Below are 26,589 nucleotides of genomic sequence, written 5' to 3' on the forward strand. Positions count from 1 at the left end.
TAGCCTATAATAAATGCTATACAAAAATTGTGTTCGTGTCAATATAAATATTAGGCTATTTTAACATTGTACTGTCAGCAGAGAAAAAAAATGCCACAGAAAAAAATTATGAAATATAAATAGCCTAACATAAATTAAATAGGACAAAGCCTATCACTCAAATTTCTAAGCAACATAAACGAAAATCATATTGCCCTACTGACAAATGAAGTAGGGTATTTTCTGCCGAACTATTTCAAACATCCTTGCAAAAAAAGAATGTTGTTGACTGACAATGGTTTCAGTACCAAACAGCTCCTCAGAGATAGGTGTACAGGTGGTCAGAATTAAGTGCGGATACGCTGTCAAAAGATGTCGGGAGTGGGCTGCTATTGTCAGTCAGACCGCTCCGTCCAAAGTAGCCTACACCAGAGTTCTGACCGCTACCGTCTTTTGATGCGCGAATGGACACAAAGTGGTCAAGCGTATTACTAGACGCGGCAGGCGCGAATTTGACGCGCTATTCGCGTCCGGTGTGAACGCACAGTTATACTTTAAAATGTAATCCCGCGCCGCATGATTCCCTATGGGTGTTTCACACAGTATGCAGCGGTGAAATCGCCGCGTGACTACGGCTTTTCTCAAGTAGTGGAAGAGTTTTGTGCAGCATTTAGGACTTCCAAAATATTGCTGGCGGGCCAGTTCTGGCCCGCGGGCCGCCAGTTGTCGTTCCCTGACATACATGTTCAAGCATTCGGAATCATAGCCACGTTAGTAACGTTTGTAAGAAACCAAACCATTTGTAAATCCGTCAAGATTTCAGCGAGATAAGAGGATTTGTCTGCGTGCTGATCACTCACTTTACATTAAGCCTGCCTGTGACAAGATGGCCGAACGGTGATGCCGGAAGTGACTGCCGCATAAGACATCTAGCGTTTATATATGATATCTATGTCTGTGCTTGCTTCTTTATTTTATTACAAGATGTACAAACATCACATTTGGCGACGAGGATTGCGTCGATTACAATTCCTCTACCGGCTCCATTCCTGCCATGCCCTGGTGAGCCTTCACTTACTTTTACTGTCTGGCAGCTCTGGCTCAAAATGTTACAAAATTACCTACTTCCACATAGCAACATAAAGATGGGTCCCAGATCCAGCCCACATCTGACACATGTGGAAAGATGATCTGGCCCACATGCAGCGAAGAATGACGGCCCTTGGGCGGCTCACTCCTGTTTGCCAGATCTGGGCCACAAACAGGCCATAGCAATGCCACATGTCAGCCAAGAGCAAAGAAATAAACCAGAACTGGACCTTATCTGAGCCACAAAATCTGTGTATATTAAATATGGAGTCATCTCAGCCTGAGAGAGATTTAATGTCTTCTTTTCTCTTCAGTTGATTTCATCTTAGACTGTGTCTGAAGTCAGTTGTAGTTCTTGTGTTTCTGCTCGTCTCTTTTTCTGTTCTCTTCTTTCCTTCAGTGATTCTGCTTGTTAACAGGCTTATTAAGGCTGAGATGACTCCATATTTATTATACACAGATTTTGTGGCTCAGATAAGGTCCAGTTGTGGTTTATTTCTTTGCTCTTGGCTGACATGTGGCATTGCTATGGCCTGCTTGTGGCCCAGATCTGGCAAACAGGAGTGAGCCGCCCAAGGGCCGTCATTCCACGCTGCATGTGGACCAGATAATCTTTCCACATGTGCCAGATGTGGGCCAGATCATCTTTCCACATGTGCCAGATGTGGGCCGGATCTGGGACGTCACAATGTTGCTATGTGGGTATATGCTACCACAGGGGCTACACCTTTCGAACTCCTGCGTGGCCGCAAGATGCGTACAAAATTGGATGTCCTGCCTGTCAGCACGGAAGTGAAGACATACTGTATTCTGAGATCAAACACACTGTGACACGTAAACAGCAGAAATGTAAAGACTATATTGATAAAAAGAGAGGAGCTAAGGTAGAGTTGATCTGCACTCAGAATTCCCCCTGGAAATCTTAGACAATCAGGTTATCTTTGAAATACTTATTTCAACATACTATGATTTGGGACACACTTTTTTTTATTTGTGTCAGTTTGCTGCAGCTCTAGGGACATACATCCGGGGTCAGTGCATCCTGGACCTGAAGATCTGGACCAGTCACATGAGGAGAACAATCCAGACTGCGGAGGCGATTGGAGTGCCATATGAGCAATGGAAAGCACTGAATGAGATTGATGCTGTGAGTCAAGTCCTGTTTCTAGTTGCAAATATGAGATTGACCGAAGTGCCCACTGGGCAAAAGCCACAGTTGCCATTTGTTTTGGTTCTTTTGCAGAGTGTGTTTGATTTTGAATGATATATATATGTCATGAAGTGCATGTGTTCATGTGCAGGGTGTGTGTGAGGAGATGATGTACGAAGAGATTCAAGATCACTTTCCTGAGGAGTTTGCACTCAGAGACCAAGACAAATACCGGTACCGCTATCCAAAGGGGGAGGTGAGTATATTGTGGCAAGCGACAAGAAGAATAAGGCAGTGACTTGCCTTGAAAGGGACTTTGTTCAAACTCACCTGGGCTACCATGTATGAAAGGACACTTTTGGACCTTGATTTTGATTGCCCAAACAGCATTCCAAGGGTGCTGATACTGAACAGCGATGGGAGATAAAAAAAAATTATATCTTTATTTTTTTGGATGCTTTTTATGTTTGCATGTTGCACAGGCTGTCACAGTGCATTACTGATAAAGGTTTTGCAGTGAGCCTTCCTGAAGATTATATTAGCCGTGTTTCCATCACCCTTCAAATTGCGCAAATTTAAATTGCGACTTGAATATACGACCAATAGAAACACGCCAATGTCGCAAAAACTCCCATATATGGCAAACAAGTTTTTACTTTTGAGGTGTTTTTTCAGGCAATTCGAAAAAGGAATATTTCGCAAAACTGCAATGGAAACAGTTTTTGGCGCGGTATGTTTGGACAGAAGAGTCATTTACTGAACTCATAAAAGACAAAAGAAGAACGGGAATACTGGATTCTAAACAACAAAGAAATGCCACAATCAATTCAATTTACATTAAACACAAAGGTTATATATTTGTATCCTTCTTTTAGTACTTCAGTGCTTGTGTGTGTGTGTGTGTTTGTGTGTTCAGTCCTACGAGGATCTGGTTCAGCGTTTGGAGCCTGTAATCATGGAGCTTGAGCGCCAGGAGAATGTTTTGGTCATATGTCATCAGGCTGTCATGCGCTGTCTGCTGGCATACTTCCTGGACAAAAGTGCAGGTAGAGTGAAACCTTGGAACAAACTTCTGGAACATTCATTTACTCCAATACATGAGCTTTACAGAAAAGGTTAGCAAACCCTGCTATTCTCGAATGCATTGTAAGCTTAAGTAGATCGTAGAACCACAGCAACTAATGGTCTCTACAATGGACTTGGCTCACAATGCTTTGGGAAATGCAGCCCTGGATTTCTGCATTGATTACTCATAAAAAGTGTTGTGATTTTCATTCGTGTCTAAGAAAACAGCATTGCTAAAGACATTGCATTACAGCGTGTTTGTTATTCCATGGTTTGACAAGTTGTCCACAAATGGAGAAAATTCAGGACTGTTGCTGCTCTCCCTAAGACTAAGAGTGGGCATTTGAGTCCAATAGGCAATCCTGAAAGAGATGATGAAGAACTTAAGAGTAACAGCAAAAGACCCCCAACCCTACAAACTGCAAAATTGTATTTATTTTTTAAGTATTTATTTTTCACTCAGAACATGATTTCTGCAATTTAGAGGACGATTTAGAACCCACCTCCTTTATTTGGTTCAATGAAGTAGAGGCTGTAAAGCTGTTCGTCTCAGCTGGAGGGATAGGCTCTATCGATGTCTGACCATCGTGAAGACGAGGGCCATGAACATCGTGTGTTTGGGACCCGAAAGGCCACCTTGGGAGATTGTGCAAGCGCACTTTCTCTACATCCCACATCTCCACGAGGTTGAGCCATAGCATCTGATCTAGCATTCGGGACAGGGCGGCGGAGACCACTTAAGTCTGATGCTCACGGCTGCCCGGGAAAGCAACTCTGCATCAGCCTCTGTCTCACCCTCAGGCATCTTTAAAAAGACGCGATCCGCCGTGCAGCTCTTTTAGGGGAATTTGCTCTTTTATTAAGGAAATTGCCTCTATCGGAACGCTGCTGATCCACCCAGGGGAGCTCTCTGCACTTATCCGTGCACACTGGAGGGAGAGCACTGTTCTGTGCCGACGATCCAGCACCTACTGTCTCTTTGCAGAGGTGGATGGAAATAGTTTCTCTTTAGAATCAAGAGACCTTGAAGAACAAAGCTGAAGTGTGTGTGTGCCTTATATACCCATATGTCTGGGGCGTGCTCTGCAAATTCCACACGCCACTGGCCTTTTCTGAATACGTTGGAGGTGTTTGGGGCTCTCAAGGGCGACCCCCATGTCAGTATTTCGACAAAACTTCGAAAATGACAGACAGAAAAGAAAACAAAGAAATACTGATGAAGTGAAAGTTGTTTTATAGGGGGGTGTTACGAAATTCATCTTCAATGTGGTGTAGATTTCATAAGCAGCAACAGGAAAGATTTGTTTGGGTGAAGAACTACAAATTGTTAAATTCAATGATAATTTATGGTCTTCAATAAAAAACTGCTTGAGTGTTGTAAGTCAGATTGTGCTTGTGTATAATTATGACTTAGCTGAACAGACCATCAGTAATTCATGCAGAAATGTCGATCACTGATATTTACAGTTTTCCTCCTTCTTGTACATGTACATTTGGCTGAACAGAGTCTTTTTAACTACTGCTCTGCCCTGACGTCCCTCTAGATGAGCTGCCTTATCTGAAGTGTCCTCTGCACACAGTGATGAAACTCACTCCTGTTGCCTATGGTCAGACTCTCTTACTCTCTTCTGCAATATAACTGTTTACATAAAGATCAATTAGATCGTAAAATTATACATTTTTCTATTGTGTTTCCAGGCTGTGATGTTGAGTCCATTTTCCTGAAAGTTGAAGCAGTGAACACACACAGAGACAGACCTGTGGTGAGCACAGTAATACTCTCATACTGTAGCACTTCTGAAATAAAGAGCAGTGCAATTCTCCAGTTACAGGGGTTTTTAATCAGTTTGGTACAGTACAACCCCATTTCTAGAAACATTGGGACATTTTGTAAATGGCAATAAAATCAAGAGACTGTGATTTGTTAATTCTCTTGAACCTTTATTTAACTGACATAAGTACAAAGAAACGATTCTCAATGTTTTCACTGACCAACTTGATGGCTACAACACACTTCAAAAAAGTTAGGACAGAGGCATGTTTACAACTGTCACATCACCTTACACTTTTTAATCAGTTGGGAATTGAGGATACTAATTGTTGCAGGTTTCCAAGTAGATTTTTTTGCCAAATCTCTCCTGATACCAGACAGCATTGCAAAATTGAGCAGCTGCTCAGCAGTCCATAGTCCACTTTTTTTGATTCTCCTTTTCATGATGGGCCATACATTTTCAATACGAGACAGATCTGGACTGCAGGTATAGGCCAGTCAAGCACATACATTCTACAGTGTAGTGTCTACACTCACTCATGCTACATCAGAGTGTGTCGTGTCTTTCCTCCCAGGAAAGATGTCATCTTGATGGCAGTATATGTCTCTATTTACTCCTCCACATCAATGGTACCATCACATATTTACACTGCTGAACTCCCATACAATGACAGATGTTTGCTCTTGCACCTGTCACTAATTAAATTCTGTATAGTCCCTTTCATCTTTGGACCTGATAACTCGATGTCCGTTTTTCCCCAAAACATGCTGCAACGTGGATTCATCTGACCGCAGCACAGATTTACACTGTCTTTTAAAGCATCTGAGATGAACTCGGGTCCAGAGAACTCTGCGGCATCTCTGCATAGAGTTGATGTATGGCTTTCTCCTTGCGTAACAAGTTGCTTTTCTTGATGCAGCAGTAGATTGTGTGAAGTCAACAATGCTTTTCCAAAGTAGAAAAGCCCATGTGGCTATATTTAACACAGTAGCATGATGCTTACTCATGCAATGCCATCTTAAGGCTCGAAGGTCTCCTGCCGTACCCTATTCGGACTGAGATTTCTCTGGTCTCCCTGAATCTTTTCACAAAATTATACATGGTAAGTCATATACATATACGGATCATATACTGTATATAGCTTAGTAATTCAAAAGATTTCTGCACCTTAACAGGTGGTTCTACCAGGTATGAGATGAGAGAGCGCGTGTAAACGACTCTGTGGAACAATCTTGCATTGAGAAATTTCTCATGAAATTTGGCACAAAGTGGTGAGCCATGACCCATCTTTGCTTGCAAAGACTGAGCTTTTGGTGGATGCTCCTTTTACACTCGTTCACGGTACCCTCACCTATGACCAGTTCACCTGCTTATTATGGACTGTTTCAGAACAGCTTAACTTGGATATTCTGTATCTTTATCTTTTTTTTTTTGCCTCTGTCCCAACTTTTTTGGAGTGTGTTGCAACCATCAAAATCAAAAATTGTTTACAAAATGCAATTCATTTGGCTAGTGAATACAATGGAAATTTTTTCTTTGTACTTTTGTCAGTTAAATAAAGGTTCAAGAGAATTAACAAATCACAAATTCTTCATTTAATTACTATTTTTACAAATAACTGGTACATTTTCAAAATGCTTACTACTCTCACTCAGCATGTTTTTAGTTGACTTTAAATCTGGTTTCATCTCTTATTGAAATTTCATCTTTTATTTACAGTAATTGCCTTTCATAAATGAATGAACATTTAATTTAATCTTTCATTTGAACACATTTGACTATCAATTAGAGTTGCCACCTTCATTGTGGCAAAATAAGGCAAACCCATTCTCAACCCAGTTTTCTACTACTTGTGAAATTGGTTTCTTTATATTTGCTATTAGTATTCTCCACACTGCAAGATCTTTGTGTTTATTCAACTGTGTGTATGAAAAATAGGGGACAAATCACGTCCTGTAATGATTTCATATGGAACTCATCATTTTACCTTTAAATACGGGACGATCCTGTATTTTATGGTATGGGTGGCAAACCTGATGTTAGCAGAGACCACAATGACTAGACAAGCCTTAGAGACAAATCCCCTGTGAAGACCTTGTCGAAGTCCTCTGACCCTATGGCCAGCTTCAACCCCCAGCGTATGATGTATCTCAATCCTCATGCAAAAGGAACTGGATTATATATTCTGAATGATCAGTCGGCAATCAGACTTGTGATGCAGCCAGAAATCATAATCACACCATGTTGGTTCGTTTGGCCAGAAGAGAACTGTTCCTCCGACTGAGCCTGGGTTCCCCCAAGGTTTATATTTCTCAATTTCTGTCACCTAAAGGAGTTTGGGTTCCTTGCCACTGTTGCCTGCGGCTTTCTTAGTTGGTGACACTTAATATTCAACAATATTATTGATCTGACTGCATTGACACTATGAGAACTGAACTGATCTGGATGATGATATCACTGCCCTTATGGAACAAAAATATATTGCCATATATTTATGATCAATATATTATATGGTGTAAATACTGAAAAAAATTATATTGCATTAATATATTCTGTTATATATATATATATATATATATATATATATATATATATATATATATATATATATTAAGGTTGCCCTTATTTTTCAAGTTTTGATTTATAATTGTCTGACCCCCTCAAGTTGTTCCAATACATGAAAAAATTATTCAGGCAAAATATGAGCTCATTTGAACAATATTTAGAGGTGGCTCGATGACGTTGAAATTTTGTATAATCAGTTATTATGCTCAATTTGTGATAATTACCACTTGCATAATTTTATCTAAACTATTTAAATTACATACTTGCTTATTTCTGAATTTACACCTATTTTGCACAAAATATATTCTATGCATTTCTTGCAGAAGCATAAATTGTGTTAACGACGGGCTAACAAAGCCACTTTCACAGAAATGTGTGGTGTTAAGAAACTCTGAACTATTGACTTTGAACTGTGCAAACTTAGTCCAGGCAAAGTAGCGTTTTATGACAGACTAACTGTAAAATAATTTTTTGCAGCTTAGATCATTTCTATGAGGTGTCCAGAACAACATACTAAGTCCTAAGAAATCCTAGTTGAGGAAATATGTTAAATTCTCACCAATCCGAGATGTGTGCCAATAAGGCCAGGCAACAATGCACCCCCAATGAGGCTATTTTTTCCTTTACTCCTATCAAAATGAAACTTTACACAATGAAAGTACCCACGAAAAGTAAAAATTTTTTGTATTACAAGTTTCTTTGAAAATTTATTTTAATATGCAAATGAGCTATACACTAATCGAATATGCCCAAAATACACCCAAATAGGCTTAATTTTTTCCTTTACTCCTACCACAATAAAACTTTACATACAAAAAAAAATATTTTTCATTTCTTTTACTATTACAAGTTTCTTTGGAAATGAATTTGAATATGCACATGAGTGCCACACTTATTGAATATGTCCTAATTTGCATATAGGCAGAAACACCATTCATATGTATGACAAATACATCGACCCGATCTTCATCCAATCATCCTACTGCCAATGGGTGATGGCAATGCTGCTTTTAGACCGGCCTCTAACCTGAAAACTGCCTGGCTTGGTAGTACCTGCCAGGGGTATAACCCCCACTGGTATAGTCCTCAGGGTCAGTGACAACAGGTAACAACAACATGAGGAGGTTTATTTAAAAAAAAATTTTTTTTTGATTTTAGTTTTTTGTTTAGTTTTTTTCTTTAACTAACCTAGATATTGCTGTTGCTAGCTTCTCCTAACACTGCACAGCTACTTTACAACCGGTGGAAGTCTGATGTGTGGCTCGCCTGGTCTGAAATACTTGCTAACTACAAAAAGAGAAGCAGTTTTGGTGTCTGGCAAAATTATTTTAAAGAGCTGGAATGTCTGGAAAGTGTGTCTATCCAGTTTTTCATCTGTCTTCTGTGTGAGAGTGAATCGTTTAGTTGGTAAGAATGACTTCTGCCTGTAATCTCGTAATCTTACCAACAATACCAATCATTTGTAAATCTACCAGCCCAAAATTTAATCTCACCACGTTACTAATGACTAAGATGGCTATTCTGACTTTCTTCTGATGTTATCTGTGGGGGAATGTCATTAGGTAAGGCTTGTTCGCAAAAAAAAAAGAAAAAGAATTTAGAAAGCAACTGGAGGCAAGATTGTGCAATCAATTCTTAAGGTCAATATAAGTCTTTTTGTAGCAAGTGACCCAAGTAAGTGTGGCAAGTGACTTCAAATTTATCGTGTTTATGCATAGGTTAACTTACTGAATGGACATGAATGTGTTAGTTATTTGGCCCCTGTTTTTTCTACTTGTGACTTTATGGTTTCTTGGCCATAAGTCAATTAGGCCTAGTGTTGAGCTCATTTGCATATTTAAAATAGATTTTTCAAAGAAACTTGTAAAACAAAAATGTTACTTTTCATGTATACTTTCACTGTGTAAAGTTTTATTGTGGTAGGAGTAAAGGAAAAAATGAAGCCTATGCGGGTGTATTTTGGGTAGCCTATATTCGATTAGTGTATAGCTCATTTGCATATTCAAATTCATTTTCAAAGAAACTTGTAATACAAAAAAATTGACTCTTCATGGGTACTTTCATTGTGTAAAGTTTAATTTTGATAGGAGTAAAGGAAAAAAATAGCCCCATTGGGGTGTATTGTTGCCTGGCCTTATTGGCAAACATCTCGGATTGATGAGAATTTAACATATTTCCTCAACTAGGATTTCTTAGGACTTTTAGTATGTCGTTCTGGACACCTCATAAAAATGATCTAAGCAGCAAAAAATTATTTTACAATTAGTTCTATTTTTGGCTCCAAAATTAGTTACTTTGCCTGGACTAAAGGTGAAAAGATGCGAATCATCAGTTATCTTACAATAGTCAAATGTATGTTGTGTAAGATATATTTGGTTAAATAATTAATATAGTATTCCCACTGAACTGTGATCAAGTAATAGGCTATGTGATTTGATGCATTCTGCAAACTGTGTATAGTATTGAATACAATGCTCAATGCTAAACGTTTTAGAATGAAGAATTTTGCTGCCTTGTAGAATTGCCAAAAAAAACCCGTAAACTTTGATGTGCTTGAGCTACCTCTAAATATTAATATTTTTGCCCCATTTTTTTCTGGGGTGTTTTTAGCATAAATGGAACAAATCTAGCGGGTCAGGCTGCAGAAAAACGTTAAAAAAAAAAATTCGTACATTTAAGGGCCACCCTAATATATATATATTACAATATATTCAATAATGCCTTTTAGATAAAGCAACATCCAGTATAGTCTCAATGGTCTGTGCTCTTCTGCTGGACTGAAGCTCAGGCTCTACTCTCCAGCTCAATGATGACCCACACAACAGAAACCCTTTCCCATCAGAACATTAAACACTAACAGATCTCTCAAGATCTCAGCAGAGGAGAGTAAACAACAAAAACAGCATTACCAGCTCCACTTATTACTAACAGTTTGACTTCATTTCTGTCAGACGTCTACAGAAGTACTGGATCCTAGGTCTCTTTTTTTTTTTAACACATTGTGCTCAAAACATTTTGAACTATTGTGATATCTAGTCACACACAGACATCAAGAATCAGTGTATGAATCTCAACAACGGTGACATGTTCATGCTGCAATGCGTGCAAAAGTGACTATAGAAGAAATTCAAAATGTTTTTTGCATAATGTGTCTAATGTGTACACATTTCTGCGTAAAAAAAAAAGAATCTGATTACCACAATTGGTCTGATCCGATCTGATTGATCTTTTGTTATGGTAAAATAGTGTTTATTTTAAAATATTTAAAATGTATTTTATGAACTAACACATATTTGATTCGATATCTTGGGAAGTGATCCGTGACTCAGTTTAATTGTTGATGATTATCCCCAGAATTTCTCCAAGCATTTTTGGCATAACACACAATTACAGCAACCAGAGAAAAATTAAAGGTCAAAGTTCAAGAGCCAAAAGAGCCCAACTAAAGCAAACACTGAACTCCATCATGGTGTTTATAAATAAATTTCATCATAACTGTATAATATTTTCAATAAATCATCAACATCTAAACCTCTGTTGATTCTCAATAAGTACTTCTGTAGACGTCTGACAGAAATAAAGTCAAACTGAAGCTGGTAATGCTGTTTTTGTTGTTTACCGCTCCTCCGCTCCTCTTAAACTGCATCCAAAAAGTGAGATTACACTCCTAATATATGTTTTTTCTTTTGGTTCTCCTTTTAGTGATCACTATAACCCCTTAATCTTGTCACATTTGTAATATTTTAGTTACTTGGACTATCGTGTTATGTAGAGAGCTGTTCGTGAAAATGGTGTTCGTTTTTTGGGATGGAAGGGATGACTTTGCCATCGAAGGAGTAGAGGAGCTAAATAACAATTAGACATTCGACCTGTCCTGAATTATCATAGTAACACAAATAGCTTTCACTTATTGATGACATAATACCCTCGGGCAGAGGGCACAGCAGATTCCGCCATAGTCGTTGCTTGTGTTGCATAGCGTGTTACCTGAATGTGGGGTGGAGGCAGTAAGATAGGGCATGGTCCTTTTGGGTCGGGGCGTGTTTGTCTGAGTGATTTCAAATATCAACAGCAGATTTAAATCCAAAAAATACCAGGAGGGTGGTGGATGAAGGACAAGGGGGAGGGATGGAGGTTCAGACACATGGAGTGGAAGTGGGCCTGGAGCATGGCATGGTGACAGACCTGGAGCATGGCAAAACCAATGGGGCATTTGATTTGATGATGAACACTGAAATGCGTTCAGGGTCTCACCATCTGCAAAGAACTTGGAATCGGCTTCCTCGAAGATCTCTGTAAGGCTGATAGGGAGATGTGGGCATCATTGTGGCCAAAGATACAACAAGCGAGAGCAGCCGGGAAACGTGTGTGCTACAGAGGTGGTGCCGGCTACATCAATGGACAGAAATTCACTTAGTACATACATAATATATACTGATAAGGGCCTGTTGGGTTAAGTATTGAAAATGTCTTCTTTGGTTTCGTTTGTTTGTTAAAAATCTGAATATATGCAATTATTGTATAATGAAAAACTTTGGCTTTTTACAGGCTTACTTTCTGTATTTTTTTTGCCTTTTCAGGCTTCTTTGTTAATTTGAAATAAAGTCAGTCTGGTTAGTAATAAGTGAAGCTGGTAATGCTGTTTGTGGAGTTGTTTAATGCTCCTCTGCTGAGATCTTAAGAGATTTAATCCCACATAGCAACATTGTGACATCCCAGATCCGGCCCACAAGAGGGCCATAGCAAAGCCACATGTAACAAGAGCAAAGAAATAAACCAGAACTGGACCTTATCTGAGCCACAAAATCTGTGTAAATTAAATAGGGAGTCATCTCAGCCTTAATAAGCCTGTTAACAAGCAGAATCACTGAAGGAAAGAAGGCCTGTTTGAGGGTTTTAGGGATAAGGTTATTATGAGGTTAAGGGTCGGTTTAGGGTCAGGGGTCGGGTTAGGCACTTAGTTGTGATGGGTAAGGTTAGGGTAAGCGGCTAGAGATTGCATTGAGTCAATGAATGTCCTCATAAAGTGTGTCTGTGTAATATTTGAGAGAGAAAAACTTTACTGTACTGCAAATCACAAATCCAACCACTGTGTACTAGTGGAGCTTTGCTGGCATCTAATGGGGAAAATTTGGTACTGCGCCAAAACAAAATCTTACTGATATCTCATTTTTGTTTAGATATCATCCTCGAATTTGCAACACAAGTTATTATTGGATTTATGGCTTTGGTTTGCTAACGGTTTTAGAGTTCAACATGCTTCATAAAATATATTTGATATAAAATAATGTTCATAAATCATTTTAATAAACTTAAACCTAACTTTTAACATAACTTTTATAACTTTTAACATTAAACTTAAAACATAACTTTTTTGTGTCACTTTTTAAACTTTTTTTGCTTCAACGATTATCTGCCAAGAGTCTTCTTTAAAATGAGACTAAACTTAAGTCTGTGCTCCCAAGCATAACATTTTTATGACAATTTTTGTCCACAATAGACCTATGGGTAACTTATTTTAATTGACAACCCTTAACAAGGGTTAACCCGTTCTTTTTATGTGTTTATTAGAGGTTGAATTAATATCAAAATCTGCCAAACTTCCCGTACTACTTCTGAATAGGATGTCTACTTCATAATTGTATGAAAACTGTGGAAATACATGGTTCAGATCACTCAAAACATATATGGAAATGAAGGCGCCCTTATATGGGCAGTAATGGAGTCTGGTTGTCACCTAGTGAAAAAGTTTGGTACTGCGCCCAAACAGAGTCTTACTGAAAGCTAATTTTTTGAGATATCAACCTAAAATTTGAAACACAACTTGTTCAGATTTTTGGCTTTCATGTTCTTGCAGTTTTAGAGTCCAACAAGTTTTGAAAAAAGATATTTCATATAAAATATGAATAATTAAATGTTAAAATTTTTTACATTGTACATTTTCATAAACTCAAACTTCTGTAACTTTTTTTTCTGTTTCACTTTCTAAATGTATTTCACTTCTACAAAAATCTGCCAAATGTCTTCTTTAAAACAAGACCAATCTTATCCAATATTCCAAAGTATTTTCTTGAATTACAACCATTTAAGTTCGGAATGTGCATTTTCATGTCTATAAAAAAACACTTAAGGGGTTAAGGTAGCTACAAGTATTAAATGCAGTTAAATGCCAAAATAACTCCAATATCATACACTAGAGTTGTGTGGGGTGGGAGTAAATTAAGCGAACCTGCTGTACATATTGGGTAGACTCGCTCCCTCTGTCAAAATGGAGGGGTCGAGGGTCTGTCCAAATACACTTCCCTCGTCCACTTGACGAACTTGAACGCACTTCAAAATGGCAGTGGGGATTCCCCCGTGGGGAAGTGCTGAGGGACGTTCTCGAGTGTATGTCTAAAAGTGTTAAATGCTGTCCTGGTCTTACAGTGCAAGTGTAAGTCTGTAACCAGACCCTATTGGTTTCCTTTGTATTTTTTGTCAGCACTTGTCACGCCATAATACTGTGCTGCACCAAATGCTTGGGTCTTGCCCACACCTAAGATCTGATTGCCCCCATTGTGAGAGTGTAAATATCAAGACGCTTTGTTCCTGGGTTGCTTTCTTTGCAAAAAAAACCACCAATGCCTCACCGGGACATTTTGAAGGATGTTTCAGTAAGAATATATACATTAATCTGATTTGTAAGCTTGCACGAACATATAACCGCAGTATTTGTGTACATTCTTTGTGATTAAAAAGTGCATGATTTCACAAACAATAACCATATTTTATCTTCTACTTTTCAGCATCCTCCTTTCTTTGTTTGAGATGTGAATTTGTGTGATACTGATCATCTTCTTGTGATGTTTCAGAATGTGGATGTGGACAGAGATCCAGAGGATGCTTTACTGACTGTACCAGAACACAACTAGACAAGATCACAAGTTCTCCTCTTAATGATGACATATATTTTCCTTACTTTTTGACCTTGGATGTAATTTTGTAGTAATTGTGGGGTGAAAAGTGTTATTCAGTGCTGTAGAGTAGACAATGTCACACAGATCTTAATTCAGGTATGATATGAAATAACCCATGTGTTAAATAGTTTGATGAAAACATTAGTTAAATGGTTAGTTCACCCCAAAATTTAAATGATCCCATAATTTACTCACCCTAATGCACCCTAATCATATATGACTTTCTTCTTTCAACCAAACAGTTATATTTAAAAATATCCAAGCTCTTCAAAGCTTTACATGACGTATTGACGTATTTAAGTCTAAAATGAGAAATGTCATAGGAGCTTGAGTTTGTTGCCCAGCCCTATTGGTTTGAACCGTGAGGGGCGACTACTCTCACCTAAGCTTACGCTACTCCTACATCCTACGTCATGCGTCGGGTAAGAGGTCACTCTTACGAACTAGACTAGACTTGTGTACGGTCACTACCGGAAGCCAATGATTATAGTTTATGAAGTTATAACTATAGATATTCTTCTTACAAAAATGCACCGCTTCACTTCGGAAGGCCTTTATTAAACCCTGGAGTCATATGGATTACTTTTATGATGGATGGATGCGCTTTTTAGGCTTCAAAAAACAACATTGTTTTACAACCTTGTAAAAAAAACTTGCCAAATCCTGACAGTAACACACATTTCCATTAAAACCATAGCAAACAATGCATTATGGGTAATATTTATCGATTTTGAGAAAATAGCCTTCAGGAATACTGTGAATCAACAGCGCTCAAAGTCGACACTCAGAGGCTGTGTGTCCAAATCACACCCTATACCCTCATTCACTATTCCCTACATTAGTTATCTAGTCCACTTGACAGAGTGAATGAAAAGAAGTGAGTGAATTGAGACACTGATGAACACCTGATAAGCAGAATCACTGAAGAACAGAGAAACAAGAACAAGAATCCAGAGATGATGGTTATGTCAAATTCAACACTATCAACTATCAGCATTCAATGATCATACATTTTTCTTTTCTTTTTTCGCTATAACAAATGTGGCTTGCAAAAACACAAAGAAGTCAGAAAGAAAAACTGAAGTTAAAATGTCAAGGGTCAAGAGCCCAACTAAACCAAACACTGATCTCCATAATGATCATCTCAAACCAAACATTTTCAATTAAACTTCAATATTTAAACATCTGTTAATTCTCAATAAGAGCTTCTGTAGGCGTATGACAGAAATAAAGTAAAACTGGTTAGTAATACGTGCAATAATGTGTAATGGTTGGAAGTCAGTTGTAGTTTGTGTTTCTCTATTTTCTGTTCTTGTTGTTCCTCTTTCCTTCAGTGATTCTGCTTGTTAACAGCAAGTGTTCATCAGTAATGCTCAACAATCACTTACATATTCTCTTAATTATCTCACTGCAACACTGTATCAATGTTGCTTTTACAGTTTTTCTGAATTTCTAAAACACATTTCTTGAAACCATCACTCTCTCAAAACCTTAAACACAAAACCAAATTTTCAAACAACATTCAACTAACTCTCTTCTGGCAAAATCAAACAAATGCCTCAAAACCATTTTATCTGTGCCCATAATCAAACAATGCTCTCAGATCATACACACAGCGAGCCAACATTATAAACACTACAGATCATTCGTTAGACACTACATAAAAAAATTGAGAGCACTGAATCCAAAGCATGCAGTTACAGAAACAAAAGTATGGGTTCTCGCAAGGTTTTTTTCTTCCTCCATTCTGTCACTGATGGAGTTTGGGTTTCTTGCCACTGTCACCTTGGCTTTCGGCTTGCTTAGTTGGGGACATTTAATATTCAACAATATTATTGATCTGACTTACTTAAGGTGGACGATAACACGATTTTCTTCTAGAAACAAACTTTGTTGTATTATTTTCATGTTATCACTGTGAAGCTGCTTTGATACAATCTGTATTGTAAAAAGCGCTATATAAATAAAGGTGACTGGACTTGACTTTGGAAATTGTAAGTCAAATACTCAAGTGCATGTTAAGATAGATAGTGTGACTATTGAAAGATAATGACTCTAAAACAGCATCTGCTGGAGTTTAAAGATGCTTTTCAGCCCTGGAAGGACTCGATGCCAAGTGACTGTTCTGAACATTTGTTGAACTTTTTGTTTTGTTTTGAGTCACAAACACAGATTGGCTACAGATGTGGGCTGACCCCATGAAGACCACCAGACTGGAGACTGAAGCAGCTCTTTAACACGGGTTAAGTTTCCCATAATAAACTGACTGGAAACCCATAACGTGTTGAAAACTGTTTGCAGCATTTTTTTTCATCCCACTCAAACTGTGCCATTCTGTTTGAATTACTTTGCATTTGTAGTAACTCACTGGTTCTTAATCTAAAAGTACCACTGATCAATATGTACAGTATAACTAGGTACAAGACTGGAAAGTTTGGTGTATATAGGTGCTACTGAAGTGGAGATTTCGGACTTGGAGTATGAGAGAAAGGTCATTTTGAGAAAACGGGCTTTAAAGATTTATCATCAGCCAATGAGATTGCGTATTCAGCCCTTTTACTTTCGCGATTGGTTGCTGATAAAAAGGAAATGACCATATTTGGATCCGACAGCATTGTATCCGACAGTCTCCTTTTAGACACCTGCAAATTTGTACTCTACTAGACGTCTCTCCACTTGTTCCACTTGAGAATAGAAGTAAGATATCTAATGTCTAGCCTGAGACACAGCAGTGATTAGAAAGACTCAAAATGATGCCTTTGAATATGCTTTATTCACGGCCGAGAGTACCTCATATCAATCACTGAGAATCCCACCGGCAAAAAAGAATACAACAGTTTATATAGGATAGGTACATGGCAAAGGTAACATGACTCATTACATCATCTTTCTCTAATATGATTAGTTCTACATATGTGCAATTCAGAAACACACCTGGCAAAGCAAATGAGCTTTTTTTTATTTTTATTACTTCAGCATGTTACTTAGGTCATGGGGTTATTATTTTATCAAAACATTTATTTATTTATTTTCTCAAAAGCATAAAAATATTAAGCATGCAAGAGAAGAGAGACAAAATTAAGCATTGAATTGATTCATGTAAAAGAAAGTATGTACTATGCTAAATCATTCTCACAACTCTTTCCGGTGGTTAAGTCAGCAGTTTCACTGCATGCATGATTACAGTTGTTGAGCAGCATTTCTATCCGGCAGGGACTAACCATCATGGGAACAGTTTTCGGCACACACTGGACTCCCTTCAGTAGGGTGTATAGCCTGTATGGATAGAGATTCAGATTTAGTCTGGCCATTTAGTGACATTGAGCGTCAGATGTACAGCACAAAACACTCAAGGCATGAAAAGCTATAGTTTTACTCGAGTGGGTCGCACACCGGACGAGAAGCGTTGCGCGACGCGTCTTTAAAATTCGAACACATTCTCTATGAGTGTACACACACCGGCGGCGCCATTCGGCGTCTGTCCTCGGCGCCCACCAACGGCTCACGACCTTGTTCAAAATCCTGTCATGCCATTTACATAGTTCAAATCATCGTCAATGTATATACCCTTTCTTATACTGTCTATACTGACTTAACCCTGTACTGCAATATACATTTAATTTTACATTCATTTACAGAAATCAGCTGCTTGAATGAAAATTGTTGATGTTATCGGATTTTCAGGTGAGATTCTCAATTCATTCAGTTAACAGACACTCTGAGGGGTAAAGTGAAGACTGCAGACTTAACAACGATTGAATTTAATTGTAGGCTACAGTACAATCATAACATAGACAGATATTATCTTAATTTCATAATGTCCTTAAACATAACAATATTGCTTGCCATAAACTGAGAAAGTGCACGTCCGGTGTGCGATACCTCGAGTTGTGCTAGACGCGGCGCTGCGCTACCCCCTTTACAGAGTGAATTACATTCTATTTATTATTCATCATCTTTATTAATTTTGTAAAGCCATCCTGTGGCAGAGACAGTGCAATAGGCCAAAATCAGGTACTTTTGACATAGAAAATATAACAAAATAAGAATTATTATTATTATTGACCCAAACATTAATATAATTAATAAAATATATGGTAACACTTTACAATCCATAAGTTAACAATAGTTTACTCCATTAGTTAACATGAACTGACAATGAAAAATACTTCTAAGCATTTATTAAGTAAGGAACAATTGACAACGGGCCGTCATTGTATTAGAAAATAATGCACATCCCAGGTGGTAATGCAGTCCTGACGCGAATGTGCATTATTTTCTTCAAATTCAACGGACCGGACCCGAGTCAATTAGCTATTCCGCTTGTCAATCTTTAGAAAACATGTAAATAATTTGTTGTTATTGTTTACTATATTTATTTGCTTGGTCAGTGTCGTCGTGGGTTTTGGTTCTTTTGTAGGCTGTAAGGACCTTTGAAATAACTGAAATCATTTGAAAATAATTGCACACCTTAGATCGTTTGTCGACCAAACAGATTCAAGCATTCAACAACTCAGTTATATGCACCTTTTCCTGACGAGGCTACTGCGTTTTGAATACCGTAAAACTTCAAATAATAGCCCGGGCTTTTATTTTCCCAAATTGCCAAACTGCACCGGCTTGTATTTGAAACAGGCGTCTATATGAGACAGGCCTTTAATTTAGTGTCAAGATGAGCATGACAGTAGGAGGTTACCATATCTGTGTTTGTGTTTAACAGATCAGTTAATGTCAGAATTAGCCTACTATATTTCCGTATGTCTAAAGGGGGTCGCACACCAGACGAGAAGCGCAGCGCCACGTCTTTAAAATTCGAACCCATTATTCTCTATGAGTGTACATTGTCTCAAATCGTCGTTAATGTATATACTGACTTCACCCTGTGCTGCAATATACATTCAGTTTTACATTCATTTACAGAAATCAGCTGCTTGAATGCAAATTGCTGATGTTATCGGATTTTCAGGTGATATTCTCAATTCATTCAGTTAACGGACGCTCTGAGGTAAAGTGAATTCAGACTGTAGACTAAGCAACGATTGTATTTAATTGTACAGTACAATCATAACATAGTACAGACATTATCTTAATTCCATAATATCCTTAAACATAACTATATTGCTGGCCATAAACTGACAAAGTGTTACCTCGAGTTGTCATAGACGTGACGCGGCGCTGCGCTTCTCGTACGGTGTGCGACCCCCTTTAGATTATTGGCAGCATAGACAAGTTGAGAGATTAGTGGGTCTTACATCAAAATGGCATAAATCATCTCCTGGATGGCGTAATAACAAGTTATTATCTGGAAATAAGCCATTCATTCATGATGTATGGGCAGAGAAGGGCATATGGGTCATTGGAGACTTAAATGGTGAAGACTCTTTACTAAACTTTAATGACTTGGTTTCACTTTATGGTATCCCTAGACATTCCTTATTCTTTTACTTCAGACTTAGGTCAGCTTTCAAAGCACACAAGGTTGTATGGGGCTCAGAGATGAAGGAGCATCCAGTAGTCGGCTGGATAAAGGTGGCCCCAAAAAGTGTCGTCTCTTTTCTGTATGCCAGGTTTCTATCATATTTATCTCCTAAGCCTAGTACATTAGCATGGGATCGTGCAATGGCACTCAGACATAGAAAAATAGACTGGAACACAAGCAGGGATAATATATGTAGCTCCTCTCATAATCCTAATCATCAGTTTATTCATATGAAGATATCTCATAGGGCATATCTTACTCCTAGAATCAGACACTTAATTGGTCATGCTCCACACCTATTTTGTACCTTGTGCTCACAAAATACTTTGGGGACTTTTATGCATATGATGTGGGACTGCCCTAAGATTTATGATTTTTGGAATAAGGTGTTACAATCATTGTCTGATCTGATTGATATCCAGCTCCCTATGGACCCTGTTTTACATCTTCTCAATGATGACTCTAAACTTGAAGACATGAATGAAAGGTCTAGAAAAATTGGGTTAGCTGGTCTTACAGCAGCCAAGAAAATCACTGTTCAAGTCTGGGTTCCACCCCACAACTTAGCCCATAAGCATTGGCTGAATGCGTTCTTAGAGATTCTTTTTCTTGACCTTTCTTCTGCCAAGATCAACGGCGCTACATCTCGGACTATACAAACATGGAGCAATGGAATTACTAGAATTCAGGACATTTTATTGAAAAGACAATAAATGGACTGTTCTATAATACTGACTGTGCTACACTGAAAGTTATGTTGTATCCCATGCGGTAGGGGTGGGAGGAGGGGTGGGGTCGGAGGGTGTTGAATGTATTGCTATGTATATCTGTACTGTACTTTTCCTCTTTTATATTGTTATCCAAGAAGACAATAAAAATTAAGTAAAAAAAAAAAAAAGAAAAAAAAAAAAGATTATTGGCAGCATAAAAAAACGAAACAATGTGATAGCCATGGGCTGAACAATACAAGTTACCCGTAATATCCATCGAGCCTATGAACTAGTTGCCAGAAACACATCAACAAGAAAGAATGAAGGCTACCCTGTAAAACAACTGCAATCATGTGATACAAAAGGACCCTATATTCATCACTATCATCATCACTGCGATCCTCAACTACAAGTTGGCGAATTCCTCCTCCTCGTCGCTCTCCTCCACTTCCCTCTCCGGCCTCCGCTAACTCTGCCTGCCTTGCTTGCGCTAACAGCTCCCGCCCAGATGTGCAGCGCAATCTGCTCCATAGAACTGGCTTAAACAAACGATCTGATGGGTTTTAGAAGATTAAATACAACCCGAAACTAAAAAACAGACCGGGCCTCTATTTGAGACCGGCCTTTATTTATCCAAACCTGTTGCAACACCAGGCGTGTAAAAGAGACGTATTTGGGACTCGGCTATTATTTGAAGTTTTACGGTACTATGGAATGCCAGACCTGACATAATAATAAATAAATAAATACATAAATAAATATATGAATTAATGTAAAAAAAAAAACATAAATATAAGAAATGTAAAAAAAAAACTAAAATAAAAGAGTATTTATACTTTTATTTCCTTATTTATGTATAATTGTATTTTTTCCACATTTATTTATTTTTTCATTTATTTATGCATTTATTTATTTCCACTTATTTATTTCCACATTCATTTATGCATGTATGTATTTATGTCTACATTTATTTATTTACACATTTATTTATTTCTACATTTATTACTCTGTATGCTAATGAGGGGTGTGTGTTTTACCTCAGTAATGCGCAGTCTGCGCAGTACGCTCAGCCATCAGGAAGTGAGTGCTTCTAATTTGCTTCACTTGTCTCCGTTGAAACCTATGGGGTCGCTGTGTCCAGTTTATATACTGTCTATGTGTAAAATACGGGACAATGTATTTATCTACTACTACATCGTAGTAGTTTCATGCGCGCGTGAACGTCATGGCAACGTAAAACACAAAGTACCTCACGCGGGAAACACTTAACGTAATGCATAAATGCACGTAACTAACGAAAATTAAGCAAACTGCTATGCATAGGCCACGAAGTGTTGGTGAAACAACACATTAGCGGACCGGAGAGAATAATATGGACTTTTTTCCAGAAATCTTCTTGCACAAAATAAATTCAAGCTCTTTCAAGGACCTGTATCTAAGTTTATTTTCAAAAACTTTCCAGGGCCTTTTTTTTTTTTCAGATTCACAACTTTCAAGGATTTCAAGGACCCGTGGGAACCTTGTATAATAAATAATACCTGAAACTGGAGGCATGCATTCATGTCCACATCCTGTGTTGCAGCATTTCTCATTGTTGGGACAGTCACCGTCATCGGCACAGAACTCGTTGTCACACATTGGTTTTTTGTAATATCTGATTGGACACACTCCAGGCTTTTCTGTTATAAAGAAACATGACAGAGAAGCCATATCACTAAATGTTTTTTTTCACTGGGGTTTTTCGTTCTTTTGCTGTTGTTGCTTTAAAGGGTCTGTAGGAATTTCTCCCATCTAGTGGTGAAATTGTATTTTGCATTCAAACGAATAATGCTCTCCAGCGCCTCACTTTTTCAAATGCGCGTTGCATCTACGGTTGCCGTTATGTACCAAAAAGCTATGACAGGATGTCTTATAATAGCACTTCGAGTTTTTCATCGGGTGAACAGGTTTGTTATTTAAAACAAACTGAAACTTGAAACAACGAAAAAAAGAATGTTACAGTTATCAATACTGACTGTGAAAAACATTAACTATGGTAATTAGTAGTAATGCCGCCTTTACTCGTTATATTTTTTGAAGTATGTGCATTGTTAGATATCATCATCATCATCAGAGCCTTCTCTAACGTTACTTTACTCAATAGCTGCTATTCATCAAAGAGCCTGTTTAACTTTTAACTATAAATGTTCTACTGTCTATATAATAAAGTACACAACCAAGCAATGAAAAAAAGCTTGTAATTAAGACCGTAACATTGACTTACCTGTCGAGAAGAAAGCAGGAAACTTCAGGGTCTCTTTTGAAAGCTTTCTCCTGCATTAGCTATCCCGACATTAACCCTTGTTTTTGTAATCTCCGGTCACGTTTCCTTTTACGGTCTATTTTGGACTTTTTCGACGGCAAGGACTCCTTATCCTGTGACTCAGCATATGTATGAATGAACGGTGTATAAATAATCGTGTAGTACAGCCTTTTAAACTTGCCGGTGCAGTGACAAGCGCCTCTCACTGCTCTGCTCCTCCGCTTCTGCTGGCTTCAGTCACGTGACGCTGGCTCTGAACGAAAACGCGTTGTGGAAACGTGTTGGCCTAGTACTTTTTGTCCCTCTCTGCTATTATAGTTTTTCAAGATGGCGGAACTACATGGAAGCCTCCGTGGACCTACCCGTCTTATGTATATAAAGATAATAAATTCTTCGTTTACGAGGATTAGTCTGATCATTGGCATAGGTATTTGTACACCATTGAGGGCATATTTATGAATAAAAATATTGATTTTAGATAATAAAATACCTAAAAAGCTACACATAGTCCCTTTAAGGACCTTTGAAATAACTAAAATCATTTCGCGAAGTGATATGGACATGTAACGCGGTCAAGACCTGCCTGGAACTACTTTAGCCGTGCGTTTCCATGAGAATAATTGCACACCTTAGAACGTTTGTCAACAAATCAGATTAATCTAATCTAATCTAATATAATTAATACCTGTAACTGGAGCCATACACTGAAGTCCACATCCATTGTTGCAGCATTTCTCATTGTTGGCACAGTCACGGTCATCGGCACACGACACGAAACGTATCCGGGCACACATTCCTGGTTTATATTTTCTGCTTGGACACACTCCTGGCTGGGGCAGACTGGGCATCTGGTTCACCTGGCCTTTTCCCGGTGTGCCGTACAACTTGGTTTGGTCCATTGCTACGTAAATATATATAAAGAACGAATTATAGAAAATGTACATAGCCTATCTTTCCGTCAGCCCAGACGAATGGCCCACTTATGTCAAAAATTTAGCGTGCTCAGTCTCAGTGCAGCGGCTCGTCAATGTCGAAATGTTTGATAGCCAATCAAATCGAAGAAGGCTGAATTTACTGTCCACAGAATCCAAGCAGCGCAACACTTTTTAATGCTTGAAGAATCTGAGCTGAGGTATTAAGATAAGCAGCTGAACACGCCGAGACAATACATCAATATTTGCCGAATGGTTACGATTTAAAAAAAGAAAGAAAAAAGTTAATCGACCGACATTAATTTCCAGGGTGCCGTGACTGAAAAAAGGTTGGGAAACACTGTTCTAGACCATTTACTATTTGCCACATACACCAGGAAAGACACATTTATTAATTATTTTTAATTAATATTAATAAGCATTTCAATTTCAATTTTTTTTTTTTTTTGCATAGCCTATCTGAACATTATACTATTAATTCTAATCTTTCAGAGATGCCACCGATTGATCGGCTGGTGACCGGAATTGGGCGATTTTCACGTGATCTGCAATTAGGGGTGGAAGGGTACATGTATTCGTATTGAACCGAGACGGTACGGGCGTCACGGTTCGGTTCATGAATACACACGGAGAATACACGGTATAAAAATAAACAAAACTCGCGTGCAAATTAATGAATGTAATGTGGAACTACTGTTAGATACGCGGGTTCTTTAGGGACACCTAATCTGTAGCTCCGCCTTAGCTCTGAAGCTCCGTGGCTATAACTTATGGGCTATAATCATAGACATAATATCTATGGCTATAATCATAGACAGGCTATAATGGACAGGCTGCGATGTCAAGTTTGCAATGCTGGAATATGTTGTGTGTGTGCCTGCGTGCGTGCGCGTGTGTGTGTGTGTGTGTGTGTGTGTGTTCAGAGAGGCGCGGGCGCGATCGAACAGTGGAAACATAAAAACATACTCATTTTGTTCATTGGACATCATTCAAACTGCAAACTGTTTACTTATATTTGTGTACACTCGTAATAAAACGAGTGTACACTCGTCGAATGTGTTTTATTACCAGTGTACACAAATATAAGTAAACAGTTTGCAGTTTGAATGATGTCCAATGAACAAAATGAGTATGTTTTTATGCAGGGTATCTGCACAATTTTTAAAGTCAAATTTAAGGCTTTTTAAGACCTTTTTAAGACCTGAAGAAATCAAAATTAATACCGTACATTAGGGGTGTGCAATATTGACAAAAATATGTCTATATATTTTCAAAGTTTTGTTGATAATAATTAGATTATATTTTACTGATTGTGTTTTTGTACTGGTACCCTGGCTGGTTTAGGCCTGTTGTTGACAGCAGACCCACGAAGATATTCATATTTTTTATATTCTATAGTGACCGAAATTAACATTTTTATTAAGGGGCAATATTTTCCACCTTAAATTGATTTCCAGGGGCATTTTCCCCTATATATGGACATTGTTTCTAAACTTATTTAGAGGTATGCATCACCTTTTATGTCAAATTCTAACATTCAAATATATTAAATATATATTAAATATATAAATATATATAAAATAATATATTCAAAATTATATTAGAATAACACAGTACCAATGTCAAAATAAATCATTCAATTAAAATCCATCCTTGCAGTGCAGAGGTGACACAGAAGCGGCATCAAAACTGGCATTAGCCTACTATATTTACACTTCATTTACAATTGCATAAATAAAGCTATTCAATATTTAAATATGAAATGATTTATAATTTTAACATTTTAGGATACTTTAAATATGAAACTAAAACCACCAGTAGGTGGCAGCAAGTCACTGTCTCAATAAGCGAGTTGTTGGAGTCAACGGATTTGTTCAAACGGCTGATTCATTCAGAAAAACAAGTGATTGTTCATTGAATCGTTGAAATGATTCGTTCAAAACGCGGATTTCAGTAAAAAAAAAAAAAAAAAAAATCATGGCTGTCTGTTGGACCACGGCTTCATTATGAAATTCTCGTCGGTGATATAAAGTGAAAATTGACAATATTGTGTCCAAAAAGTAACACAATGTTAACTTTATTTTTAATTTAACTGTTGTATTTGCAATTGTGCACAGGAAAACGGCACTCTTGCTCATGTGATATTCTAATATAACAACATAATATGATATAAATATAAGACAAAAACTCATTTGGGGACATCTATAACTGCACTGACACATCACGCAGTGAAAGCAAGTATGAGAGACAAACGCGATGCCAGCTCGCACTCGCAGTGCCTCGTACATAGTTAAAACAATGATTACAATATCATCATAGTTCATATTCATAGATTCATCGCACACTCCTAAGCACATAAAGACTGAACTTACAATCGAACTGACATTTACTCGTTTTCTTCTCTCCTCTCGCGTGCAGGAGGAGACCTTATATACTGTCTATGGAGGAGACAGACGCAGGCTGATACTGCCGTAAGTGACGCGAATTGTCACGTGAACAAGAAAATCCACCAAGATAGATTAAAAAAAATAATAGGCCTACGCTAATTAGATAGTTTTAATTTCGAAAGCATTTAGATAAGTATAAGTCA

At 37.9% G+C, this 26,589-nt stretch overlaps 2 protein-coding genes across 2 annotated transcripts in view; one reads left to right on the forward strand and one right to left on the reverse strand.

Annotated features, from left to right (window-relative positions):
• Window positions 1-16,712, forward strand: part of LOC309481198 (6-phosphofructo-2-kinase/fructose-2,6-bisphosphatase) — a 30,016-nt gene extending 13,304 nt beyond the window's left edge. The window contains exons 9-14 of the mRNA XM_082146027.1: window positions 2,069-2,215; window positions 2,370-2,474; window positions 3,135-3,264; window positions 4,828-4,890; window positions 4,982-5,046; window positions 14,472-16,712. Coding sequence (XP_082002153.1) covers window positions 2,069-2,215; window positions 2,370-2,474; window positions 3,135-3,264; window positions 4,828-4,890; window positions 4,982-5,046; window positions 14,472-14,531 — 570 coding nt within the window. The 3' untranslated portion in view covers window positions 14,532-16,712. The remainder of the gene's footprint in view (window positions 1-2,068; window positions 2,216-2,369; window positions 2,475-3,134; window positions 3,265-4,827; window positions 4,891-4,981; window positions 5,047-14,471) is intronic.
• Window positions 16,713-16,846: 134 nt separating this feature from the next.
• LOC309481286 (uncharacterized protein) overlaps window positions 16,847-26,589 on the reverse strand; it is a gene marked incomplete at its 5' end in the record, with an annotated part of 159,103 nt that continues 149,360 nt past the window's right edge. The window contains 3 exons of the mRNA XM_082146155.1: window positions 16,847-17,852; window positions 22,304-22,444; window positions 23,753-23,968. Coding sequence (XP_082002281.1) covers window positions 17,836-17,852; window positions 22,304-22,444; window positions 23,753-23,968 — 374 coding nt within the window. The 3' untranslated portion in view covers window positions 16,847-17,835. The remainder of the gene's footprint in view (window positions 17,853-22,303; window positions 22,445-23,752; window positions 23,969-26,589) is intronic.

Source organism: Leuciscus leuciscus (assembly GCF_965113295.1).
Source record: "Leuciscus leuciscus genome assembly, chromosome: 18".
Lineage (NCBI taxonomy): Eukaryota > Metazoa > Chordata > Actinopteri > Cypriniformes > Leuciscidae > Leuciscus > Leuciscus leuciscus.